Source organism: Mesoplodon densirostris, chromosome 1 (assembly GCF_025265405.1).
Source record: "Mesoplodon densirostris isolate mMesDen1 chromosome 1, mMesDen1 primary haplotype, whole genome shotgun sequence".
Classification (NCBI taxonomy): domain Eukaryota; kingdom Metazoa; phylum Chordata; class Mammalia; order Artiodactyla; family Ziphiidae; genus Mesoplodon; species Mesoplodon densirostris.
The window spans coordinates 9,472,948-9,495,698 of NC_082661.1; the positions used below are offsets into that span (position 1 = coordinate 9,472,948).

Here is a 22,751-nt window from a genome sequence, read left to right on the forward strand (position 1 = left end):
AGTGGTGATGTGGGAACTGGGGAGACGCTAAGTCTTGCTTTACCTATATTTGGATGAAAATGGCCTATTTAAATGATTTACCTCTCAGGTATTAACCTGGGCAAGGGAATTGCAAGAGTCTCAGGGTAGCCATGCAAGAAGAGTTACTTCACCTGACAACAGCTTTGGATTTCAAATGACAAAGGAGGTCAGTTACCCATGAAAATACCTGTTTGGGGCCGAATTGTGCCCCCTCTCTCCCAATTCACTTGTTGAAGTCCTCACCCCCAGTATCTCAGAATATTATGTATTTGAAGATAGGGCCTTTAAAGAGGTAATCGAGTTAAAATGAGGGCATTAGGGTGGGCCATAATCCAATAAGACTGGTGTTCTTATAAGAAGAGATTGGGACAAACACCGAGAAAGGAATACATGAAGATACAGGGAGAAGGCTGCTGATTTTTTTTTTTTTTTTTTGCACTACTGTTATCCCCATCTTAAAAGTGTTGACCCATTGTAGGAGTTCAATAAACATTTATCCTTAAGCTAAATTAAAATGAATTAAACAAAAAATGGAATGGAAAAATCTACACGAGTTAAGTTTTACCTCATGGAAAAATATGTTGCACCAAAAACTCCCTGGTCTTGGACTCCTCCATTGCTCGTTAATATACCCGTCATCTTGTTTGTGGACAGGATGATGCAGCATGAGCAAGGCCCTCAGCCATGCAGGTGTCTGGAGGTCAAGATGAGAATCCCAGGAGCAGAGTAGAAGGAGCTGTGGAAGGGGCACAGAGCTGCACTTGGGCCAAGTAAGGGGGCCTCACAGGGCTACTCCCAGGAGACTGGCATCTGGGCTGCTTTCTTCCACCATAGATACAATTTGCAGGTATGAGGGTGTGCAACCACCTGACCCAGGTGTTAGTCACAGGATGGGCACTTGGCAAAATAACTGACCTGGGTAAAAGGCCTTGAGTGTGAATTACAAAGAATCTCCCACAGAGAGAAAACAAGCCCCTGTAATCACATCACAGAGTTCAGCTCACTGATTCTGAATACAGCTACTGCTTACCTTTTGTCATCTGGAACACATGGCCCCTGGTCCCCATCAGTCCCAGGACTCTTGACTAGTCATGCCACGTGAATTGCCAATGAGATAGCTCTTAGGATGAAAACATAATGATAATAACCAGCCCCTTTCCCTACATGAAATGCAGCTGGATTTCTTTGCCATCTTTCAGCTCAGAGTCAAAATCAAAGTCTCTGGATATAGAGTTGGGGGGACTGGAAATAGTAAACAGTATATCATTTCAAACGGCTTCAGAAGGCAGGGGGCTGGAAAGGTGTTGGACCTGGGAGGACGGGGGCTGGAGGGAAAAATCACAGAACCAGGCCCTAGTTCCAGTCCTGCCAGTGACTTGCTAAGTGATCCAAGGGAGTCATTTGTTCTCTGAGCTTCAGTTTCCTCATCTGCCAAACAGAGGTTTTAGCTATTTCCTCCTAGTCATCTCTAGAAAGCTGTTACTAAAACACGTTAGAAATGGTCAGGCCAATAGTTTAATGTTGGTAACACAATGTGAAATATCCTTATCAATAAATGAAATAATACTGGTCAGGGCTTACTGCTATGTCCGAATTTATTGCTCTGTCTGAATTTAGAGGCTCAGGTGGGGAAAGGTGTTACCACATTGATAAAATTCATATTTGAGTCATCGTCCATGACATGTGCTAGCACCTAATGGGTTCTGGGCTCTCTTTTTGATACTTGGGGATCCAGAGTTCGTTCCTCATGAAACTTACACCTTGAAAAAACACACTTTAAACGTACAGAGTCATCAAGTAACTCAACAGTCAAGTAACTACAGGAATAGAAGGAAACCAAGAGATGAAGTGGTCAGCTCTGTAAGGAAAGTCAACATAGCCTACCTCCTTAATCATGACTTACCATATTCAAGACTGTGTCCCTCAGAATCGTTGCTGCTTCAATAGGAAGGAATAGAAAAGAAACTTGGAAAAATAAAACATTTTTGAGTGAGATAAAAAGCAGAAGGAAACCCACAGTTAATTTAACTCAAAGTACTGGGTTCAGTGAGTGTGAGCATAGTAGGTTCCTTTACTCAAGACAAATGTCTGTTCAGAGTTAAAGCAGGAGCTGGAGAACCTTAAGGCAAACAGAAGTCAAATTTTCAGAGAGGTACAAACAAAGGTCATGGATACAGAGGGAAAGGAGCAATTAACATGGGATGGGGGGCAGATGGGAGTCAGTGAAAAGTTTACAGAGGAGATGGCATTTTAGTGAAGCTTTGCAGGATTCGTATTTCAGCCGATAGAGGAGGAGAGAGACTGGTGAGCCATCTAGCCAAAACTCAGGCATGACAATACATTGGGTGTGGGGAAATGCAGTGGGGAATGAGGCTGGAAAGATAAGCTATGATGAGATGACAGGGCCCAGTCTAGGATGACACACGTGAGGTGCCTGGGGTGCACAATTTAAGGAGGCATTCACTCTCAGGGTTGGACAAGCAGGGTTGGCACAGTGGCTCTGGTCATTAAGTAGAGGGTTGATGTCAAAGTCTCCCACATGAGAGACTTCTGCTTCTGGTAAGATGGAGTAGATGGACCTTTCCCTATGCTTCCCACTAACTGCAGCTGAAAACCCTGAACATATAAAACAAACATAAGACTCTGACAGATGGAGAGATGAAAACAGACAAGCTTAGTAATCTTGAGATCCAAGGAAACATGGTGGTGGGTCCCCTGGATTTTGTTTTCACTTCATATTTCCAGACTTGGAGCCGAAGAAGCTGGCAACCTGGAAACACCAGTGCGTGCAGACAGAAAAAGCCCAACCAAAGCCTGCTGTTTCTAGCCAAAGGACCAGGAAACAGGCAGCCTAGAAAGAAGGAAATAACTGCTGTGTTCCAGCCACATGCCACAGAAAAAACTGTGGTCCCACTTCTCCTCCCCTTCCTGTCTCCCACAGCAGAGACTACATGCAGAAACTAGACTTCCATTTTCACCAGGCTCTAAAGAGGTGTCCCAACCCCCTCTCTCAGGTTAGTGCCTGAGAAGCCTGAGTAGAGCTGAGACCTTCATCCCTTCCCAGCCCCTGTGGTGTCAGTGGAGACCTTGGGAAGTCTGGACTTCCACCCTCATCTGGTGGAGATGAGGCACTGTTCCACCTAACTGACGCGGTGATACTAGAAGAAGCCTAGTGGAAATTCAGGACTTTATCTCCCAGCAGTAACAAAGCCACCTCCAATGTGGTGTCATTGGAGACCAAAGCATGAGGGGTTTTTTCTAAAGTCTTTACCATAAGAACCTAATTGAGTTCCTATAGGTAACAATCATGAAAGTGTGCCCCCCACCACCAAAAACAAAACAAAACAAAACTCAGCCTCCAGGAGGATTTTGGTTTTGTTTTGTTGTTTTTGTTTTGTTTTTTTGGTTTGTTTTCTCTCTCAAGCTAGTCCTCATTCAGCCTCCAGCAATTCATCAATTACTATTTAATTGTTCCTACCCATTGCTGGCTCCAGCAGTGACTTCTTCTCCTGGTGTACTGTATGCCATGATTCTCTGTATTCACCTGTCTCTTAACTTTTGGGGGTGGCTATTTTCCATGTGACTTCAATTCTCTTGTTAACTTAAGAAGACTTGTTGATTTTGTTTGTTCCAATTTTTTTTTCTTGTTTTGAGGATGACAGTTCCCGAGCTGTTTACATTTTGGAGTGGAAATTGGAAGGTCCGTGTTCATTTTTATTTACTTTTTCTTTCGGTTCCTTAGACTGGATAATCTCAATTGACCTGTCTTCACTTTCTTCTCCCTGCTCAAATCTGTTGTTAAGCCCCTCCAGTGAATTTTTTTTTCAGTTATTGTACTTTCGAACTCCAGAATTTCCATTTGGTTCTTTTAAAAAATAATTTCTCTCTCTATTGATCTTCTCTATTGGAGACATTATTCTCATACTTCCCTTTAGTTCTTTAGAAGTGGTTTACTTGGGGAATTTCCCTGGTTGTCCAGTGGTTAAGATTCCGTGCTCCCAATGCAGGGGTCCCGGGTTTGATCCCTGGTCAGGGAATTAGATCCCGCATGCCTCAACTAAGAGCCCACATGCTACAACTAAAAGATCGTGCACGTGGCAATGAAGATCCCATGTGCTGCAGTTAAGACCCAGTACAGCCAAATAAATAAATAAATAAATATTAAAATAAAAAGAAGTGGTTTACTTTGGACATGTTTAAAATAGCTGATTTAAAGTCTTTGTCTAGTAGAGCCAACATCTGGGCTTCTTCAGGGAAAGTTTTTTTTTTTTTAATTTTTATTGGAGTATAGTTGATTTACAATGTTGTGTTTCAGGTATACAGCAAAGTGAATCAGTTAGACATATACATACATCCACTCTTTTTTCTTTTCTTTTCTTTATTTTTAGATTTCTTTTCCCATATAGGCCATTACAGAGTATTGAGTACAGTTCCCTGTGCTATACCACAGGTTCTTAATAGTTATCTATTTTATATAAGGTAGTGGGTATATATCAGTCCCAATCTCCCAGTTTATCCCCCACCCCAGGGAAAGTTTTTATTGACTGCTTCCCTCCTCCCCCTTTTTATGGGCCATGCTTTCTTGTTCCTTTGCATATCTTTCATTCTTTTGTTGAGAACTGCACATTTAAAATAATATAGATAATATAGAGTTCCCTGGTGGCCTAGTGGTTAGGATTCCGGGCTTTCACTGTCATAGCCTGGGTTCAGTCCCTGGTTGGGGAGCTGAGATCCTGCAAGTCACACACCACGGCCAAAAAAAAAAGCAAGAAAAAATAATATAACATAGCAACTCTAGAAATCAGGTTCTCCCCATTCTCCAGGGTTTGTTTTTGTTGTTTGTTTAGTGACTTTTCTCAACTAATTCATTGTAAAGTCTGTATTCTTTATTGTGTGGACAGTGAAGTCTCTGTTGATTAGCTTAGTAGTCAGCTAATGATTGGCTACTAAGCATTTAAGATTACCTTAAATGCCTGGACCCAGTATACCTCCCAGTCTTTCATGAGGGGTTCTGTGTGCCTACTGGGGCATGCCTTCAACAGTATCAGCCAAGCAGTTGAAAACTCTCCCTTTGCCTTCACTTCCTGCTTGGGAAAAGCTTCAAGATCAGCCAGGGTTGAATGCATAGGGCCATCTCATGTCTTTCTTGAGCATGCTCACAACCCTGCATGCACACAGCTCTATACATGTGCATGGACTTCTAGACTCCCACAGATATGTCAGAGCTGTTCAAAACCCCTATGAACATCTAATTTACCAGCTTTTCCTTTAAGCTTTTTGGCTAGTCTGTCAGTTGCCCCAAATAATCCAATGCCTCAAAGAGCCAGGAAGTTAAAACATTTTGTCAAAAGTTCTGTGAGGAGAAGACTTTTTGCACTGAGTGGACTCCAAGTTAGGTCAAATGCAAATAGCTTTGCAAGCAAGTGACGTCTTCCAGAAAACCAGCAGATGAGTCAGATAATGACAGTTCTTTGGGAATGAGACTCTGAAAGGGCTCTACCTCTGTTCTGCTCCCTCTGGTGACTGCGTTGGAATCTAGGCTATTGAAAATAAGGCTACCATAGAGCTGGAGAGTGAATGATGGAACAGTGCCACAAAGCATGCTGTTCAATACTGAGATTCAGTTCTTAAATAAATGTTTCCTGAGCTGCTGAAAGCTTATAGTTAGTATCCAGAGTCAGAAAAACCTGATTCTGACAATTTCTTTTTTTGCCAGATTTTTCATTGCTTTTACAGAGGAGAGAATTTTCAGAGATCTTATGCCACCATTTTGGGTTATATCTCCCCTGCAGTTTGTAACCTCACCCAGGGTTTGGCCAGAGCAGCAAGGAATAACCCTTTGTAGTTAAAGTAATTCCCTCATTTAATGGAACCAGCTTTGCTGGTGTGAGTACCTTGAAATCACAGAAACCCGATTTAGAACAGATATCCTCTTCAAATTGCTTTTTGAAATCTTTTTGTCTTAACTCTAAATTATGATAATATTCTGAAGTCAGTGAACCTATATCCAAATCCTGTTCAAAGCTACAAGTATATACTATTTCATTGTGTTGCTAAGACATAAAGTCTAACCAGTCTTCTATGACTGTACTTTTAGATATGGGTATTTTCAGATATTAGCCTCCCCACATCACTGTCTTTTTATTTTATTGAAATCCCAAATTCGCTTTCCCACCCCCCAAATTTGCTTTTGATTAACAGTCAAACCTTAAATGGTCCTCTGAGAGAAACAAAATCTGAAAAGGTGAGATTGAAATTAAATGATTTAAAATAGTATTGGGGCATTCACATTTCCATTGGTGCTAAAATATATCTGAACATGGAATGGAATTCAGAACTCCATGAAAGAGAGCTGGTGACAAAAGAGGTGATGTCACACAGCCTAAGGCCTGATAGGCATACAAGTTGGAGATGGACAGTGGTTGTCCATTCTGGTCGCACTGGTGGAGACTGTGCTTCTAAAAGCGAGCTCTTCAAACTTACATCTCAATTACTCCTAACAGGATAATTAGAATTTTCTTTCTCAAATTAAGGGTTTGAGAAATTCCTGATAAGATGCACTGTTCCCTGAAGTTGATTTTAATTGTAATTTTTTTAAACTGTCAGCATTTATCCAGCGTTGATGGCTTAGATGCTCGTAAGTATGCTTTGGCAGTTCGATTGTTTATTCCTCTCTTCTGGCTAACTTTTCCCCAGTTTCAGGGAGTCAGATTAAACAAATTGCTTCTTCCACACAAATGGGACTTCCTGGAAAGATTTAGCGTTTAGGAGGAAAAATGGCAGTTGTCAGAGGGAGAATTGAAAGCTTCCTTTTCCTGAAACACATATCACTTACAAAATAGATTAGTATATTCTTAGTATTTTTGAACATAACATTTTAAAAAAGTCATTCCCTTAATAATTGCCATAGAAGATTTTTAAGCCTGATGTACAGGCAAGGGTTTAATTCTGACTCTGAAAGGGAACATTTCAGGAGGCCCAGGTGTTCGGGAATAAAACCATTTGCTCAAGCGCAGGCTGGTTATTTACAGCTGCACTTTACTGCATGTGAAAGAGAGAAAAAGATTCTTCCCACTTTCTTTCCTTCCTTCTCTCTGGACTTTGCATTTCAGTCCCATCTCATTTAGAAATGAACCCTTTCCCCCGTCTTTGGGCCAGCTTAGAGTCCTGCCCCCCCCCCCCCAAGAAGACACATTTGTGTTTTACACGCATAAGGATCTGTGGTTTGAGTTCATTCTTCCTCCACTGAAGGAAGCATATTGAGGTTGCTAGGTGGCTGTGGGGAGGGAAACCACATTCACTGCTTGCCTGCACTTCTCTGCCTAGGTAAAACTTCTCAAGTTAACACAATTATGTTCTGCATTTGTGGCGGTATCTTTTGGCTGTGCTTGTGCTGACGGCTGCTGTCTTCTGTCTTTACTACAAAGTAACCAATGCATTGAAGTGAGTGATGTGGGTAAGAGTGGCTAACACTCCCTCAGATGGGATCCTGGGGTTCTGTGCTTGAGTAGGGTCATTCCTTGCCCCATGGCCGCACCCTGGGTGAGGTCAGGAACTGCGGGAGGGTTTTCTTCGCCTTCCTGTTTGGGGCTGTGAGCTCATAAGTAGAATGTTCTCAGCCAGGTGGCTCTGTGTTGCTTTGCTGTCACTTGGCCTCATTGAGTTTACCCTTGCTGGCTAATTCCACAGCACTGCAGACTGAAGACTGTGTGAATGAGTCTCTCTGCCTGTGTTCACTCAGAGGACGGGCTGAGTTGATCTCTTGCCTGAGTTGGGGAGCTCTCAGTGTGTCCTTGGCCTTGGGAACAGTGAGGTGGGCCTATAGGACTTTGGGGAAGCTGAGTTGTGTGAAGATCCTGGGGTTTGCCTAACAAGGGAGTGTAGATCAGAAAAGTGAGCATTAGATTTTGGGGAAAGGAACCTTCAAATATGGGAGAGATTGGTTGTCAGAAGCAGTGGTGTTCCCATTCATTAACGTTCCAAGGAGGCAGCGTAAGTTGTTGAACAGAGTCCTGCATCAAGCTTTCAATGACCTGCCTTTTATTTACAGCTCCTCCTCTGCTTGTATGTGTTTGATCAAGGCACTGTGTTTCTCCATGTCTCAGATTCCTTATCTAATAATGCGGAGAAAAAACAAACAAAAAAGAAGCAGTGGTGTTCCCATTTTAGGGAAGTTAGGCCTGTGTGCTGGAAGGTGAATCCCAGCACCCAGGGGACGGCTGACTTTGGCACCTGTCATGCTCTGCACTTGGAGGACTTGCAGTGATCATCTCGTGACCCACACTTACAATTCACTCTCCCTTATTTGCTGTAACCTGATTATACATTTCTGGCAATGTTAGGAGAGAAAGGGATCAGACAGGACCTTGGGATGGGGGCGGAGCACTTTAGTCTTGGGCTGGTGTCATGTGTCTGATTGGCTCCAGCCCCAAACTGTCCAGATACCCCTGACAATTGTAACAGATGGACTGAGAAGAAAAATTCTAATCCTATGCTCTGTGTATGTCTTTTCCTAAGAGTTCCAAAGGAACCTACTTGTTCAGACTTAGAAAATGATCCAGCCATGGTCACCCAGGACAAGGTCACTGCGGCCATCACCAATGGGCCTTATCCCAACCTCCGATGCTGTGATGAATGTAACTTGTATGCTGGCTTTGATCCCCTGCCACGGTGCTTCTGTGATGCATACGAGGGAATCTGACTTGGGTGGGCACATATATCTTTGTGAGCAGTATTTCTTTCTTAGTAGAATGTTTTATTATTCAAGTCAAGTTCTGTCTCTTTGGTTTACATTATATGATGTACTATGTAACATATTTATGTACTTTTGAATAAATAAAATATTGAAAATAATCCTCTCTGCCTCCAGTATTGCTGTTGTTTGTTATAAAAGTACTTAAATTTGTGTAGTACCCACTTTGGGACTTGGGGCAGCTAGCTTATAAAGTTATACTGCAATATAAGGAGAGTTAGAGTAGAAAATACACCTATATATCCAACCCCAGAAAAAAAATATTGATCTTAGAGTGTTTCTAGTTTCAGACCCTGCTCAACTTCCCACGCTCGGCCCTCCTCCTTCTAAGGGTTTCATTCACTCTCATCCAGCTACTCTACCATGGGCAGTTGTTTCACTGCCCTGGAGGGAAACTCCATTCATCCCAGAGGGAGAACAGCCAGATGGGCTACCTCTGGGTTGAGGTTGCCTGATCTGTGCAGTCATGGGGTTGAGCTCTGTGGTGTCAAAAGGACATTTTAAAAACCTGAGATTCCTCCTCCTGCTATCCTCCAAATCTTCAGAAGCAGATTTTTTTCTTCTTTTTGGATCACTGTAACACTGATTATTGGTGACTCAGCTGTCAGTGTCTTTAACTGCAAACAGGAGCCTCTCGCCGAATGGTGAGGTCCGGATCCTCCTGGTCTCAGCAGTCGGCAGGAGGGTTGCGCCCCTTGTCACTCCTGCTCGTCCGCTCCCTTCTGTTCCTGCTCTTTCCTCTGAGCCTCTGGAACCCCCTTCTAACTGTAGACTCTCCATTTGTAACCACAATTTGTGCTTTTTAAAAAAAATTTTTTTTGAAATGTTGATAGCACATATTTAATTTTTTTTTGTGTGTGTGTGGTACGCGGGCGTCTCACTGTTGTGGCCTCTCCCATTGCGGAGCACAGGCTCCGGATGCGCAGGCTCAGCGGCCATGGCTCACGGGCCCAGCCGCTCCGTGGCATGTGGAATCTTCCTGGACCGGGGCACGAACCTGTGTCCCCTGCATCAGCAGGCGGACTCTCAACCGCTGTGCCACCAGGGAAGCCCCTATGCGGAATTTTTTATCCACGTGGATCTCCCAAACACACTGGATGTCTGTTGGGTAGTCTCCTGGATGCAGCGGACTGGAAAATGAGCCGGAGAGACTAGAAATGACCCCTCCACAAGAGTTACTTCCTCCTGAAATGACAGGAAAAAGGACGCCAGGATGTGCCTCCATGGCATCACTTATGTGGTCCCACTAACGACTGCCTCACAGCCAGCGGCCTGGTGGAGTCAGGCTGCCGTCGGATGGATCTTTAGCCTAAACGTCTCCTGGGAAGGAGAGTCCATTCAATCTAATTCTTATGGGTCCAAAAGTATTAATGCATGAGAGCTCCCTGCCTTCCTCCCTCTATCATCTGATGAAGAAAACATTATCTTTGTCCTGTCTGTTTACTCTCTCCTCGCTCTTTCTAAAGTGGAAGGGTGCTCGCTTGCTGGGACGGGGGCAGAGCAGATGGACATGAGGGTTTGGGACAGAGAGACAGAGGCCGAGGCTGGATGTGCCTGGGGAAGGGGTGAGTCTGATGAGGTTTGGCTCTGAGGAATCGGAGATGGAGGCAATGGGGGTGGGATGGACTGTTTGGGGAGGTTATGACTGGGACCGCCCTTTAACTACTTTGTCATCACTTTTTCTGGGTAGATTGTGTTTCCTTCAACTCAATAGCTACTGCAACTGGAACTTACAGGTTTTGGATTTATAAGAATTAAACAAGGGGCTTTCCTGTTGGCGCAGTGGTTAAGAATCCGCCTGCCAATGCAGGGGACACGCGTTCGAGCCCTGGTCCAGGAAGATCCCACATGCCGTGGAGCAACTAAGCCCATGCACCACAACTACTGAGCCTGCACTCTAGAGCCCGTGAGCCACAACTACTGAGCCCACGTGCCACAACTACTGAAGCCTGCGCGCCTAGAGCCTGCGCTCTGCAACAAGAGAAGCCACCGCAATGAGAAGCCTGTGCACTGGAACAAAGAGTAGTCTCCGCTCACCGCAACTAGAGAAAGCCCGCGTGCAGCAACGAAGACCCAACGCAACCAAAAATAAATAAATAAATAAATAAATAAATTTTATTTAAAAAAAAAGAATTAAAGAAGTAAAATCTGGGCCTCCCTGGTGGCGCAGTGGTTAAGAGTCCGCCTGCCGATGCAGGGGATACGGGTTCGTGCCCTGGTCTGGGAGGATCCCATATGCCGCGGAGCGGCTGGGCCCGTGAGCCATGGCCGCTGGGCCTGCGCATCCGGAGCCTGTGCTCCGCAACGGGAGAGGCCACAACAGTGAGAGGCCCGCATACCGCAAAAAGAAAAAAAAAAAAAAAAAAAAAGAAGAAGTAAAATCTAATTCTTCCATACTAGTCATATTAATATCAATTGATACACACACACAAACATACATATGTAAAGCAGCATGCCACACAAAAAAGTAGAAAACTTAGAATTGTCAAATTATTTTAGAGGAAATTTGAAAACATAATGTTTTATTGACCTTGTGGCCAAATTATGACGATGCTTAACTTTCTTCTTTCTGTTCTCCCGTGACCACCTTGTAATCCTCCCAGAATCGCACAGATTCCTGGCCTTTCCCGTGATGGATGGTGGGAAGTGGTGACGGTCACAGAGTGCTAGTGTTGACTGCGCTTGTAGGTTACAATAACTCGGCCTCGTCACGCTGACGCTGAAACCCTGGGGAGCTGGCAGGGGGTGATGAGCTGGTGCCCATCATGGGGGTCCACTGCTGGATGGTGCCCAGAGGAGGCAGGCTGAGAACAGCCAGACGGACCGAGCCACATTCCCTTCAAGTCCCTTGTCACCCTCCTGCCTACTCTGACCTGGGCAAATCCACATGCCCCCTTCCCAGCCTGAGAGTCAGCATTTACAATTTTATACAAAACTTATTGTTCCCTTTTATTATATATGGATGTCGGCCAATATTTCATAATAACTATAAATGGAGTATAACCTTTAAAAATTGTAAATCACTCTATCATATACCTGTATCATAATATTGTGCATCAACTAAACTTTAACAATTTTTTTTTAAACATAAAACAACAAGAAGTCAGCATTTACAGGCATTAGAAGTACTAATGCCACGCCCCTCGGCAAGGCTGCAGTGAGGACAGGGACGCCCCTCCGATTGAGTCCTGGCTGCCCTGCCTTCTCGTGGAAAGGGCTGCAGCAGGATGGGCTTGAGCAGCAGAGAAGCAGCCCCTCAGCCACGCTGCACGAGCCTCTTTGTGCCTTGTCCTGAGCACACCGCCTGGCATCTCCTATGATGGTTCTCTTGGCATGGAGTTATTACCATGTCAATTTAAAACAAGCGGCTACCTGTTACGCAATCCTGAGAAGCTGTGGAAAGACCCAGAAGGAAAAAAAGAGATAGTGATGACCTCCAGGGGAAAATAGTCTCATCTACTAGGTTAGCAAAATGTAAAGGGTCTCCTTAGAAATGTCCATGTACTTAGTGCAAACTGAGAAAAGTCTGAAGGTGCTGAGAGGATTCCTGTGGTAGGTTAAAGAAGGCCACAGATTCTCGGACATGCGTCTCATCACAAGGTGGGTCCCCTCCTTTGAACCTGGGTGGGTTCTGTGACAGCTCTAACCAGCAGAGTATGGCAGAAGCGATGCTGTGCCTTAAGACACTGGCAGCTTCCACTTCCTGTCTCTGGGAACCGTGGCTTGCTTGTGGCACCCTGAGCCACCCCGTAAGATGTCTAATTACCTGGAGAGACCTTGGGAATATGAAGAGGCCCCAAGACCACCTGGAAAGGAAGAGGGCCCTTGGCTGAGCCCATCCATCCAGCTGTCTCCACCAGGACCCCAGGCATGTGAGTACAGCTGTCCTGGACTCTCCAAACCAGCCACTAGGTGACCCTGCTCAGTGCTATGTGAAGTGGAAGACTCTCCCAGCCAAGCCCTGCCCCACAAAACCGGGACAGACAACTAAGTGGTTGTTGTTTTCAACCAGTACGTTTTGGAGCAGCAGCATACGACCAGGATGGCTCCTTTCATGCAGTATGGCCTTTGTCATTTCCCCATCATCCAGGTAATTTTCAGCTTAGCTGAGTTACATTAAGTGAGAAAACTACAGATGAGCCTTTATTTGAATATCCACTGCCCTTGACCCCAATGCTGGCCCTTTAACTTTAGATGATCTTTCCCCTCTCACTCATGACCCTAACACATAAGGCTGGCCGTCCCCCCAGGAACGCTCAGAACACATCAAGGTCTTCTCCAGGCAAGTGACCGACACAGGTGCTTCTGCAAATGACTTGTGATGTGTGGTGTTTTCTGAGGCTGTGTGGGGACAGCCAGCTGCATTCAAAGGGCAAGAGGTGGGGTTTGAAGATTCCTGTTCTATTACTTTCTACTAACTGAGTTATCCTGGACAGGCTTCTTGATCTCCCTAATCCTCAACTGTAAGGATTAAATAAATTAACTTATGCAGAAACCATAACATCATGCCTGCTGCTGTGCAGATGCTTAGAAGTGTCTGTTGCAATGAAACAAAATGCCTTTTCATTTACCTTCAGCATCATTTCAGAATTTACATCATGTGCCGTCTGATTTTTCTAATCTTTGGTTTTTATTACAGAGGAATATCCTTCAATCATTAACTTAAAAGATCTTTGAAAACAGGCAAAAGATTCCCAAGAGTATGTACTCTGAGGTCAAACTGATTAGTGTCAAAGCTTGGTTCCACCATTAACTGGCTGAGTGATCCCAGGAAAGTTACTTAACCTCTCTGCATCTCAAATTACTCTTTCTGTAAAATACAATACAAGGTGCCTTTTTGCAGCATTGTCCTGAAGATTAGCAATAACCTGAGCTAAATGTCTCCCCTTCTTTGTGTTAGTTTTGCCTGGTCTTTGTGTAGTTAGGGCCAATGAACAGGTGTGGTAAGTGAGACTGGTGGTCAAGGGCCCTGACAGCTTTGGTTCAAATCCACTGGCTACCCCTGGGTATGTTACTAACCTTCTATATCTCAGTTTACCCATCTGGAAAATGGGAATAATCAAAGTACTTTAAGAGGTTATTGTGTGGATTAAATGAGTTATATATGTATTGATATATAAGGGCTTAGAACAGTACCTGAAAGCATCTATAAGTATTTGACGTTATTATTATTATAAAGTTGTCAGGACTAGAAAAAATATGGACATACCTGGAGGTGTGGGAGGAGGCAGGTCTTCTGAATCTGAATGCATAAAGAAAGGCAACAGGTCACTCTCTTTAGTGAATCCAAAGTGTGGAGGAGGTGGGGTAACAGGAGTGCAGGTGGGGATGAAGAGGAGAGGATCATGGCCTTTTTGGGCACAGGACTCAGAGCACTGCATCCTGAGTAACTCTAGCCCTCCTCTGGCAGGGTCCTTGGCCTCAGCGGGTGGGGTAGCGCAGCTGGGTCAACTCTGCCCCACGGTCGCCAGGGCTGACTTACCCACGGCCCCTCTTATGCAGGATCCCCTGGACTACTTGTTAAGAATGCAGATTCCAGAGCCCCTTCGCAAACCTAGTTCATCGTAATCTCTGGGGGTGGTCCCTGGATTCTGCATGGCGAGGCCCTGGGGGTGCTGTTTCACACCAGCATTCGAGACCTCCCATGTGCAACCCACGTGCAACCGGGGGCTGCCCGCGGCAGGGCTTGTGCCTGAGCCCAGGGCCTGGCGCGGAGTAGACGCTCGAGGATTGGTTGACGCCAGAATGAGCAGACGGATGGACGGATGGATGGGTGGATGAAAATTCCATCTGGGATGCATAGTGTCAAAATGTCTTCAACCACGACATCTGAAATTACGGCCTGAGAGGAGAGAGGATACCCGAGCAGATGACACTAGCGTCCTCGTGGTGGCCGCAGTTGTGCTCCGACCAGCAGGGAGCGCTCCACCCGGCGCACTGCAGCTTGTCCAGGAAAGTGGCCCCGGAGCCCGGGCCGAAGTGGGCCTCCCCGAGGGCGGACACAGCCCGACTGCACCCCAGCTGTCGGCACGCGACCCTGAACCTTCGTTCAGGTCCCACACGTCATCACACACGGTGCCCCAGGCCCCCCGGTGCAGGACCTCCACGCGTCCTGAGCACCATCCGGAGTCGCCCGCCAGCCGCAGCTCCGGCCAGTCCCCTGCAGACAGACAGCTGGTGACCGTGGACTCTGGGCGCGCCGCTCACGTCCCTTGAGCTGGCCGAGCTCCCTACCCCACACTGCTGTTAGGGCAGGAGAACTTGGTAAAAGGTCAGGCAAGTAGTCAGCCTCCTAGCTGGAGGTTGCTAAGTCATGAAAATCGTCCAAACATTTAGCCTAAAACGTCCATTAATATCTATTGGGCCAGAGCTGTATGCCAATCTCTGTTGGCTAAATGCAGAAAAACGTAGTAAGTAACCTGTACAGTTTTTTGTGATTCTGTGAAGTGCTTTCATGTGTGTGTGTGTGTGTGTGTGTGTGTGTGTGTGTCCCCACCTTCACCTTCATAATAACTCAGGAAGGTAAGCAGAAGAGTATCAGTGTACCAGTTTTATCTATGAGGACACTGATAGTTGGAGAAGCAAAGTGACTTACCCCAAATCCCACATCTGGTAAGTAGCTGATCTAAATTCAGTCCCCCATTTTTGTCCTTATTTCTAGAAAGGTGATGTACTTGTAAACTTGAATATATAGAATATAAAGTTTTGTTGTAAACTCAAAAAAGTTGTATTTTTTATACCTATTGGTGTTTCCTCTTCCCTAGAGGTGATGGGGGTAATCGTTATTTCAGCAGCTACAGTAAAAAGAAAACATCAGTTAGTGATGAATATACAAAACACATAAATAGAAACAAAACTAAAGCTGAGTAAAGGGAGAGCTTATCTAGCCCTCCAAACCAATGTCTAGTATCTCTTTGTGAAATATAAGAAGCCAGTTCTAAAGGGCTTGGTGAATTTCCAGCTTAAAGACATGTTTGCTCTAATCTGGAATCTAACTCTGGTTCACCACACATTACGTACAAATGAACATCAATTTCCTGATCCATAAAACTGGAAATCAGATTTGACAAAGAAGAGGAATGAGGTTTACTAAGAAGTGAATAAATTTTAAAAATTATCATAATTTTCCCAATTCAATAAATACTTCATCATTTTGGGAAAAATTAACACACCACAAAAAATATTGAAATAGGAAAAAATTTAAATGCCTTTTATAATAGCATCAAAAATCATGGAATTCTTATGGATAAGTCTGATAAGTATGTGCAAAATTTGTACATGGAAAAATCCAAACTACTGATGAGATAAATGAAAGACCTCAGTAAATGAAGGGATACATTATGTTGATGTACCAGAAGACTTGATATTGTTAAGATGCCAATTTCCTCCAACTTTATATGAGTCAATCCAAATCAAAAATCCTAGCAGACATTTTTTTGTAGAAATTGATAAATTGATTCTAAAATATTATATTTCTGAAAGGCAAAAAGCCTAGGTTAGCCAAAACGATTGTGAAAAAGTAGAAAAAAGAACAAAGTTGGAGCACTTACACTACCCGATTTCAAGAATAACTCTAAAGCTACGGTAATCAAGCCAATGTGTTATGGGCATAACAATGGTCACATAAATCAGTGCAACAAAAGAGGAAGTTTAGAAATAGACCATGTATTAATGGTTAGTTTATTTTTGACAAAAGTGCCAAGGTATTTCAGTGGAGTTAGAAGAGACTTCTCAAAGGAATAAAGACACAGACTTAGAAAATGGACTTGAGGACATGGGGAGGGGGAAGGGGAAGCTGGGACAAAGTGAGAGAGTAGCAGTGATATATATACACTACCGAATGTAAAAATAGATAGCTAGTGGGAAGCAGCTGTACAGGGAGATCAGCTCAATGCTTTGTGACCACCTAGAGGGGTGGGATAGGGAGGGTGGAAGGGAGACGCAAGAGGGAGGGGATATGGGGATATATGTATACATGTTCACTTTGTTATACAGCAGAAACTAACACACCATTGTAAAGCAATTATACTCCAATAAAGATGTTAAAAACAACAACAACTGGTGCTGCAACACAATTGAACATCAAAATGCAACAAACCAAACAAAAACCAGAACAAAAACGCTTCACCCTTACCTCTACCTTATCCAGAATTAACTTGAAGTGGAGCATAGACCTAAAAAGAAATAAAATGAGGGTGTAGGCCAAGCAGAATTTCTTGTACTACTTAAATGATTATTTTTTTTATCTCTTTTCACTGAGTGTCAAAATCTAAATTCACATAAATTGTGTACCTGATGTATGTATGCATACTTTTTTAAAAGCCTGTTTCTATTTTCCACTTCTCTCCAAATGTCACATTGTTTATATGCCACCTGGAAAGATGCCATCTGAGTGATGTGCATATGAAAAGACCCATTTAAAATATTACCATCATCTTGAGTCACAAAGAACAAGAGTCCTGCCAGAAAGACATGTTAGCAGTGTTTGCATTGAGAGGGGCTGAAGGCGCCTTCTACCTTCCTTGTCTGTTGTCTCAGACCTGCTGGACCCTAACTCTCACCTTAAGCCAAGAACAGTTCTCAAATATTTCCTGTTGTAACAAAGAATCTGCGCTTTTCAAGTCTGAGTGCCAGTGCTGTAGACGAGCACCACTTTTCATGTTCAAAATGATCCTTTTATGAAAGGTGATCCTGACACATCCCCACTCAGATACATTAAATTCCAGAGTAACGCAGGATTAGCAAATTCTGACATAGAGACAGTGCAGAGCTCTTCCTTCAGAGTTCTCCCTTCATCTGGTTCCACGGGACCCTGGATCTACCCAAATTCTGTCTCTTTAGGTTCCTGGCATAAAGTGACATACTGGATACAAAGGTGAGATTGCTCCTTCTCCACGTCAGGCTGGGAACTGGGAAGTTCAACTGTGAAGTCCCCCTGGGGTTAGAGCACTGGCCCCAGGGACTCTTCTGGAGGTTCAGGGCAGAGAGGAGCTGAGCGGCCAGACCTGGCATCTCCAGCTGAGACTGTCTGGTGCTGGGGTCCGACAGCGGTGAGTGCTCAAGAGAGGCCACCGAGCAGATGCAAGACTCTGGGATTCCAGGATGAAGGAAACCCCCGTGGGACAATGGCAAATTTTACTTCCTTCCTCCTGTTGGCAAATCTCATTCCTACTTCTGTTCTACTGCAGAAGGGAGAGGCACGTGTGAGAGATCAACACTCCCCTGTATATGCCTCAGCAGCCGGGCAGAGACCTCTCGCCAACACTGAGTCACCCCGCTCAGCAAATGCCCTCAACCTGCTTCTCTTCACCCATCTCTTCTACCGCTCCAGGCCCACTGCAGTTTGTAGAGTCTATTCCAGGCCAAAAATTAATAGAAAGCCAGGGAGGTGGATAAACTTGCATAGCCTTTCCCCAAATTCTCATGCACCTTATCTCTGAACACCCATAGTTTGCCCCATGGGAAGTTTCTCTGAGCCCCTGGCTGTTAAGAATCTTCCCAATGTTGCCAGAATACCACCTTTCTTGCACCAGTTATAATGTGCATTATATTCTACACTGACCTTCTATATACCTGTCTCACCCCATTTTGTGAGATCTTCTGCAAGAGACAGACCCTGTCCTGTCTTGTTCATCTGTGTTTCCTCAACATCTAGCAGAGTTGAGCTCATGGCGTGCTTGAGTGGAGGCATGCGTGCACACGTGAACGTATGTATGAATGTGTGAGTACCAAAGAAAGCATATCCAGAGAAAAATGTTCTCCCTTACAGAGTATTACATTTAAGTAGACATTTAAGTAGACTAAATATCCTGCTTTGATACCCCTATAACATGCATCTATAACGGGCAGTAATGTCAATACTTGCAAAATATACAGAGCAAACATTTAATGGTTAATCCACTCTCTAGGGTGCTTCTGTGGATAAGAGAAAAAAAAAAAGTGAAAAGTTTGTCCACCCACCAGTCAAATGCCAGTCTCCTGCCATCACTATATCCCGACCCTAAATGTGCCAAGTCTTTGCCTCTGTATTTGGTGGCTCCTCCTTGCCCTGGGGACTCAGCTCCGCCACTAGATCACATGACCTTGAGTAACTCCTCTTCATCCCCCCCCTTTTTTTTTAACTCTCTACAGGTCGAATGAGCGCCCTGGTGAGCCCTGCATCTGGTGAGCTAGTTGGGATGTACCTCCCAGACATGGCCAGCTCCTTTTCTCTCACATTCTCTATTTGGTTGTTTACTTCTCTATGTAGCAACCCGGACAGGGGACAGAGCTGAATAAGATGCCAGGGGGCCATGGGCACAAGACAGGAATGGAGCCCAGACTCTGCCTAGTCATACCCTTCCCCAACCTAACCCATCTCCTTTCCCATTCCTTCCCATCATGGAGGGAGAGTAACACCACAGTCCTGCAATCTTGACTTGGTGTCAAGTCAAGAAAGGACGGTCTTTTCTCCTATTTTATCTGTGTCCAGATTTCACAAGGAGTGACTGGCAGGAAGGAGCGTTCCAAATACAGGAAGCTGTCCATCCCCTTGTCTCCTGCTTTGTCTGGTTGCAGTGGGACCAGCAGAATCGTGGTCTGGTTTGCCTGGCACCATCTTTACGCCAGACTAATACAGGAAGTTGTTATTTAAAGATAAGGGAAACCGCAATTAACGCCCTCCCTCCATAATCTGATAGAGTCTTGGAAAGGCTAAGTCATTTCTGCATTAGCCTATGGAAAGGTAAGATGATCTTCAGCCTGATTCTCCACATGAGTTCAGGCATTATCGCAGCTACAAGCATAGGCAGGTACTTCCGGCTTCATGGGAAGAGGGCAGGTTTCATGAGCACGGATTTAGCAGTGACTCTAGTGGTGACAGAGGGACAACAAAAAAACCCAATGCACCCTACAGCAGAAAGCCAAGGAGGCGAGGGTAATTTGAAGCTAGAAAGGGGTCATTTTAAAAAGAAAACACTTGAATGCAAATCTGTAGAGATAGAAAGTAGACTAATGGTTGCCAGGGGATTAACTATAAATGAGCATGAGAGATCTTTTGGGGGAAATATTCCAAAACTGAATTGTGAATTATACAATTCAGCAAGTTTATTAAAAATCATTGAATTGCATGTCTAAAGCAGGAAAATTTTATGGTAGGTAAAGTATATCCTATGGCCCAGGGCTTCTTGGTTCACTTACAGCTCTATCTTAGCTATTTTTTTTTTCATTCCACAAATATTTATTGAGTGCCTCCTATGTGTCACAGACCATGCTGGGACTGCAAAATTAGCAATAAATAAGATTTTAAAAGTTCCTGGTCTCTTGGAGCTTACATTCTAATGGGAGGAGTGAGATAGTAATAAAGATAACTACAGATCGCTATAAGACAGTAATTCTTAACCCACATGGTAGGACCTCCTGGAGGGCATCCAAACATCCCAGTGCCCAGGCCACACCCTATCAGACTCTCTTGGGTAGGATCTTAATAGCAAGACAGGCAGCCAAAGGAGAATTCTCAACGCCTCCTTTCAGACTGAGAATGTGGTGTTGCACAGTGGTCTCCATTAATCAGTGAGGAAAGGGCTAGGGAAGACCCTCCTTCTTGTGCCCTGGTGTCTGTTACCTCAGCTCACCTCCGTGGGGCAGATTCCACTGGGGAGGGGGAGTCCTCCTTGGTGGGCCTGAAATTCTGGTGGGAAAAAATAAAAAACACATGCAGGCAGGGATATCATCATCCTGGCCTAGATTCTGAGGTCTGATTAGATCACCCTTTTGGGACTTGACCTTCCCCAGATAATAATCTGTTCCCCCTCAGTCAGAAAAAAAAAGAATTAGAGACCCTGCTTCTGACACCTCCATGTGACCAAGCATTCCCCAGAGGTCTAAAATGGAAACAGGCCTCGCCTTATCCATAGGTTCCACTGTTCTGGGTGGACCTCCCAAAGAGGCTCCCAAAGTGGACCTATTCCTAAGTAACTATTTGTAACAACTCTGCTTGAGCCAGCATCTGCTCAATCCTTATGCCAAGAGGAAGCAGACAGGAAGCTGGAAACTGGATTTATCTTTTAATTTTAATTTTATTGGAGTATAATTGATTTACAATATTGTGTTAGTTTCAGGTGCACAGCAAAGTGGTCCAGTTATACATATACATACAGTTGTTCTTTTTTAGATTCTTTTCTCATATAGGTTATCCCAGAATATTGAGTAGAGTTCCCTGTGCTATACAGTAGGTCCTTGTTGGTTATCTATCTTATATATGGTAGTGTGTGTATGTTCATCCCAAGCTCCTGATTTATCCCTCTCCCTCATGCTCCCGCTTTGGTAAACATGTTTGTTTTCAATATCTGTAAGTCTGGGAAACTGGATTTTAGAAACAGGTTGGTGCACAGCAGGTGAATCCTGACCACAAGTCCTCTGGGCTGACTCCATGGGGGTCCCTGTGGAGGTTGTGTGTCATCTGATTCCTCACAGGGCCAACCAGCTGCCTTTCACACTTTTCTGTGTGTGGGATTCACCTGGGGAGCTTGTTGAATTGCAGATCGTGACTCAGTTGATCTGGGACAAGGCCTGAAATTCTTCATTTCTAACCTGCTCCCGGGTTATACCACTGCTGCTGGTCCCCTAGCCACACTTTGAGTAGCACCCCGTGCTGAGTAGTCCCACACATTGAGTTGCAACTTTGTTCCTCTTGGACCAGCAGCATTGGCATCCCCTGGGAAGTTGTTAGAGATGCAGATCTTTAGGTTCCACCCCAAACCTACCGAATCTCTGCATTTTAATAAGATCTCCCCGGAGGGTTATATGCACATTAATGTCGGAGAAGCACTGACCTAGAAGACCTGTCCAGGAGGCTGGTCTGCCTAGAGCCAACGGCTTTGTAATGGGAACTATGATTTTAAGGCACACAGCTTCTCATATAAAGTCTGGATATAATGCAGTGTTAGAAAGGAGCACCATTCTCATAAACCAAGGGGGCTATCTCCATAGGGAATCTTAGCCCCGGAGTAGGGGGATGGCTGGTGGGTCTTTGCAGAGCCATCTTTCAGTGAGTGGCAAGATCCACCAGAGGGAGCCAGAGCCTAGGAGGTGACTGAAGGGACAGATGTGGCAAGGGAGGAGAAGCCCGGACGTTTTGTGTATGACTTGCACACACAAACACACACACACGCAACCACACACATGTACACATACTCCTTGATAGCCATTATAATAATAAATTGGAAAATATACTTAAAGAAAAAGAGGGAGAAAATGAACATTAAAGTTAATAAGATGAGGGTAGGAAGTTAAGAAAGTTCAAAAGAAAAATGTTTTTAGGGAATAATATAAGAGAAATCATAAATATATATGCAATATAATATAGGAGAGTATCATTCCTACCTAGGATAGGAAATGATTTCTTAAACAAGACATGAAAAGCACTAACCATCAAGGAGAAGACTCATAAACTGGAGTGCAGCTGGCATAAAAGAAATCTTTAAGAAAGGAGAGAGGCCAGTCAAGAATAGGAGCAGATATTTGCAACATAGGTTACTGGCAAAGGGCTTATATTAAGAATATGTAAAGAGGGCCTCCCTGGTGGCGCAGTGGTTGAGAGTCCGCCTGCCGATGCAGGGGATACGGGTTCGTGCCCCGGTCTGGGAGGATCCCATATGCCGCGGAGCGGCTGGGCCCGTGAGCCATGGCCGCTGGGCCTGCGCATCCGGAGCCTGTGCTCCGCAACGGGAGGGGCCACAACAGTGAGAGGCCCGCATACCGCAAAAAGAAAAAAAAAAAAAAAAAAGAATATGTAAAGAAGTTGTACATATCAATAAGAAAAAAAATATTAGAAAAAATTGACGAAAGACTTGTTGAATAGACATTTCACTAAGGGTAATCTCAATGGGCAATAGAAAAAGTGTTCAACCTCATCTGTAATCAGAAAGTGTAAATTAAAGCCACAGTGAGATATCACAAGATACCCATTAGTGTTGGCAAGAGGAAATTCTCATACTTT

At 44.5% G+C, this 22,751-nt stretch overlaps 1 protein-coding gene across 1 annotated transcript; it reads right to left on the reverse strand.

Annotated features, from left to right (window-relative positions):
- Positions 1–9,237: 9,237 nt before the first annotated feature.
- On the reverse strand, positions 9,238–18,464 carry LOC132487720 (putative DMBT1-like protein). The gene is given in 6 exon segments (XM_060095472.1): positions 9,238–9,252; positions 9,816–9,958; positions 13,983–14,015; positions 14,635–14,812; positions 14,815–14,933; positions 18,356–18,464. Coding segments are annotated over 6 exon segments (597 nt in total).
- Between the last annotated feature and the right edge of the window lie 4,287 nt (positions 18,465–22,751).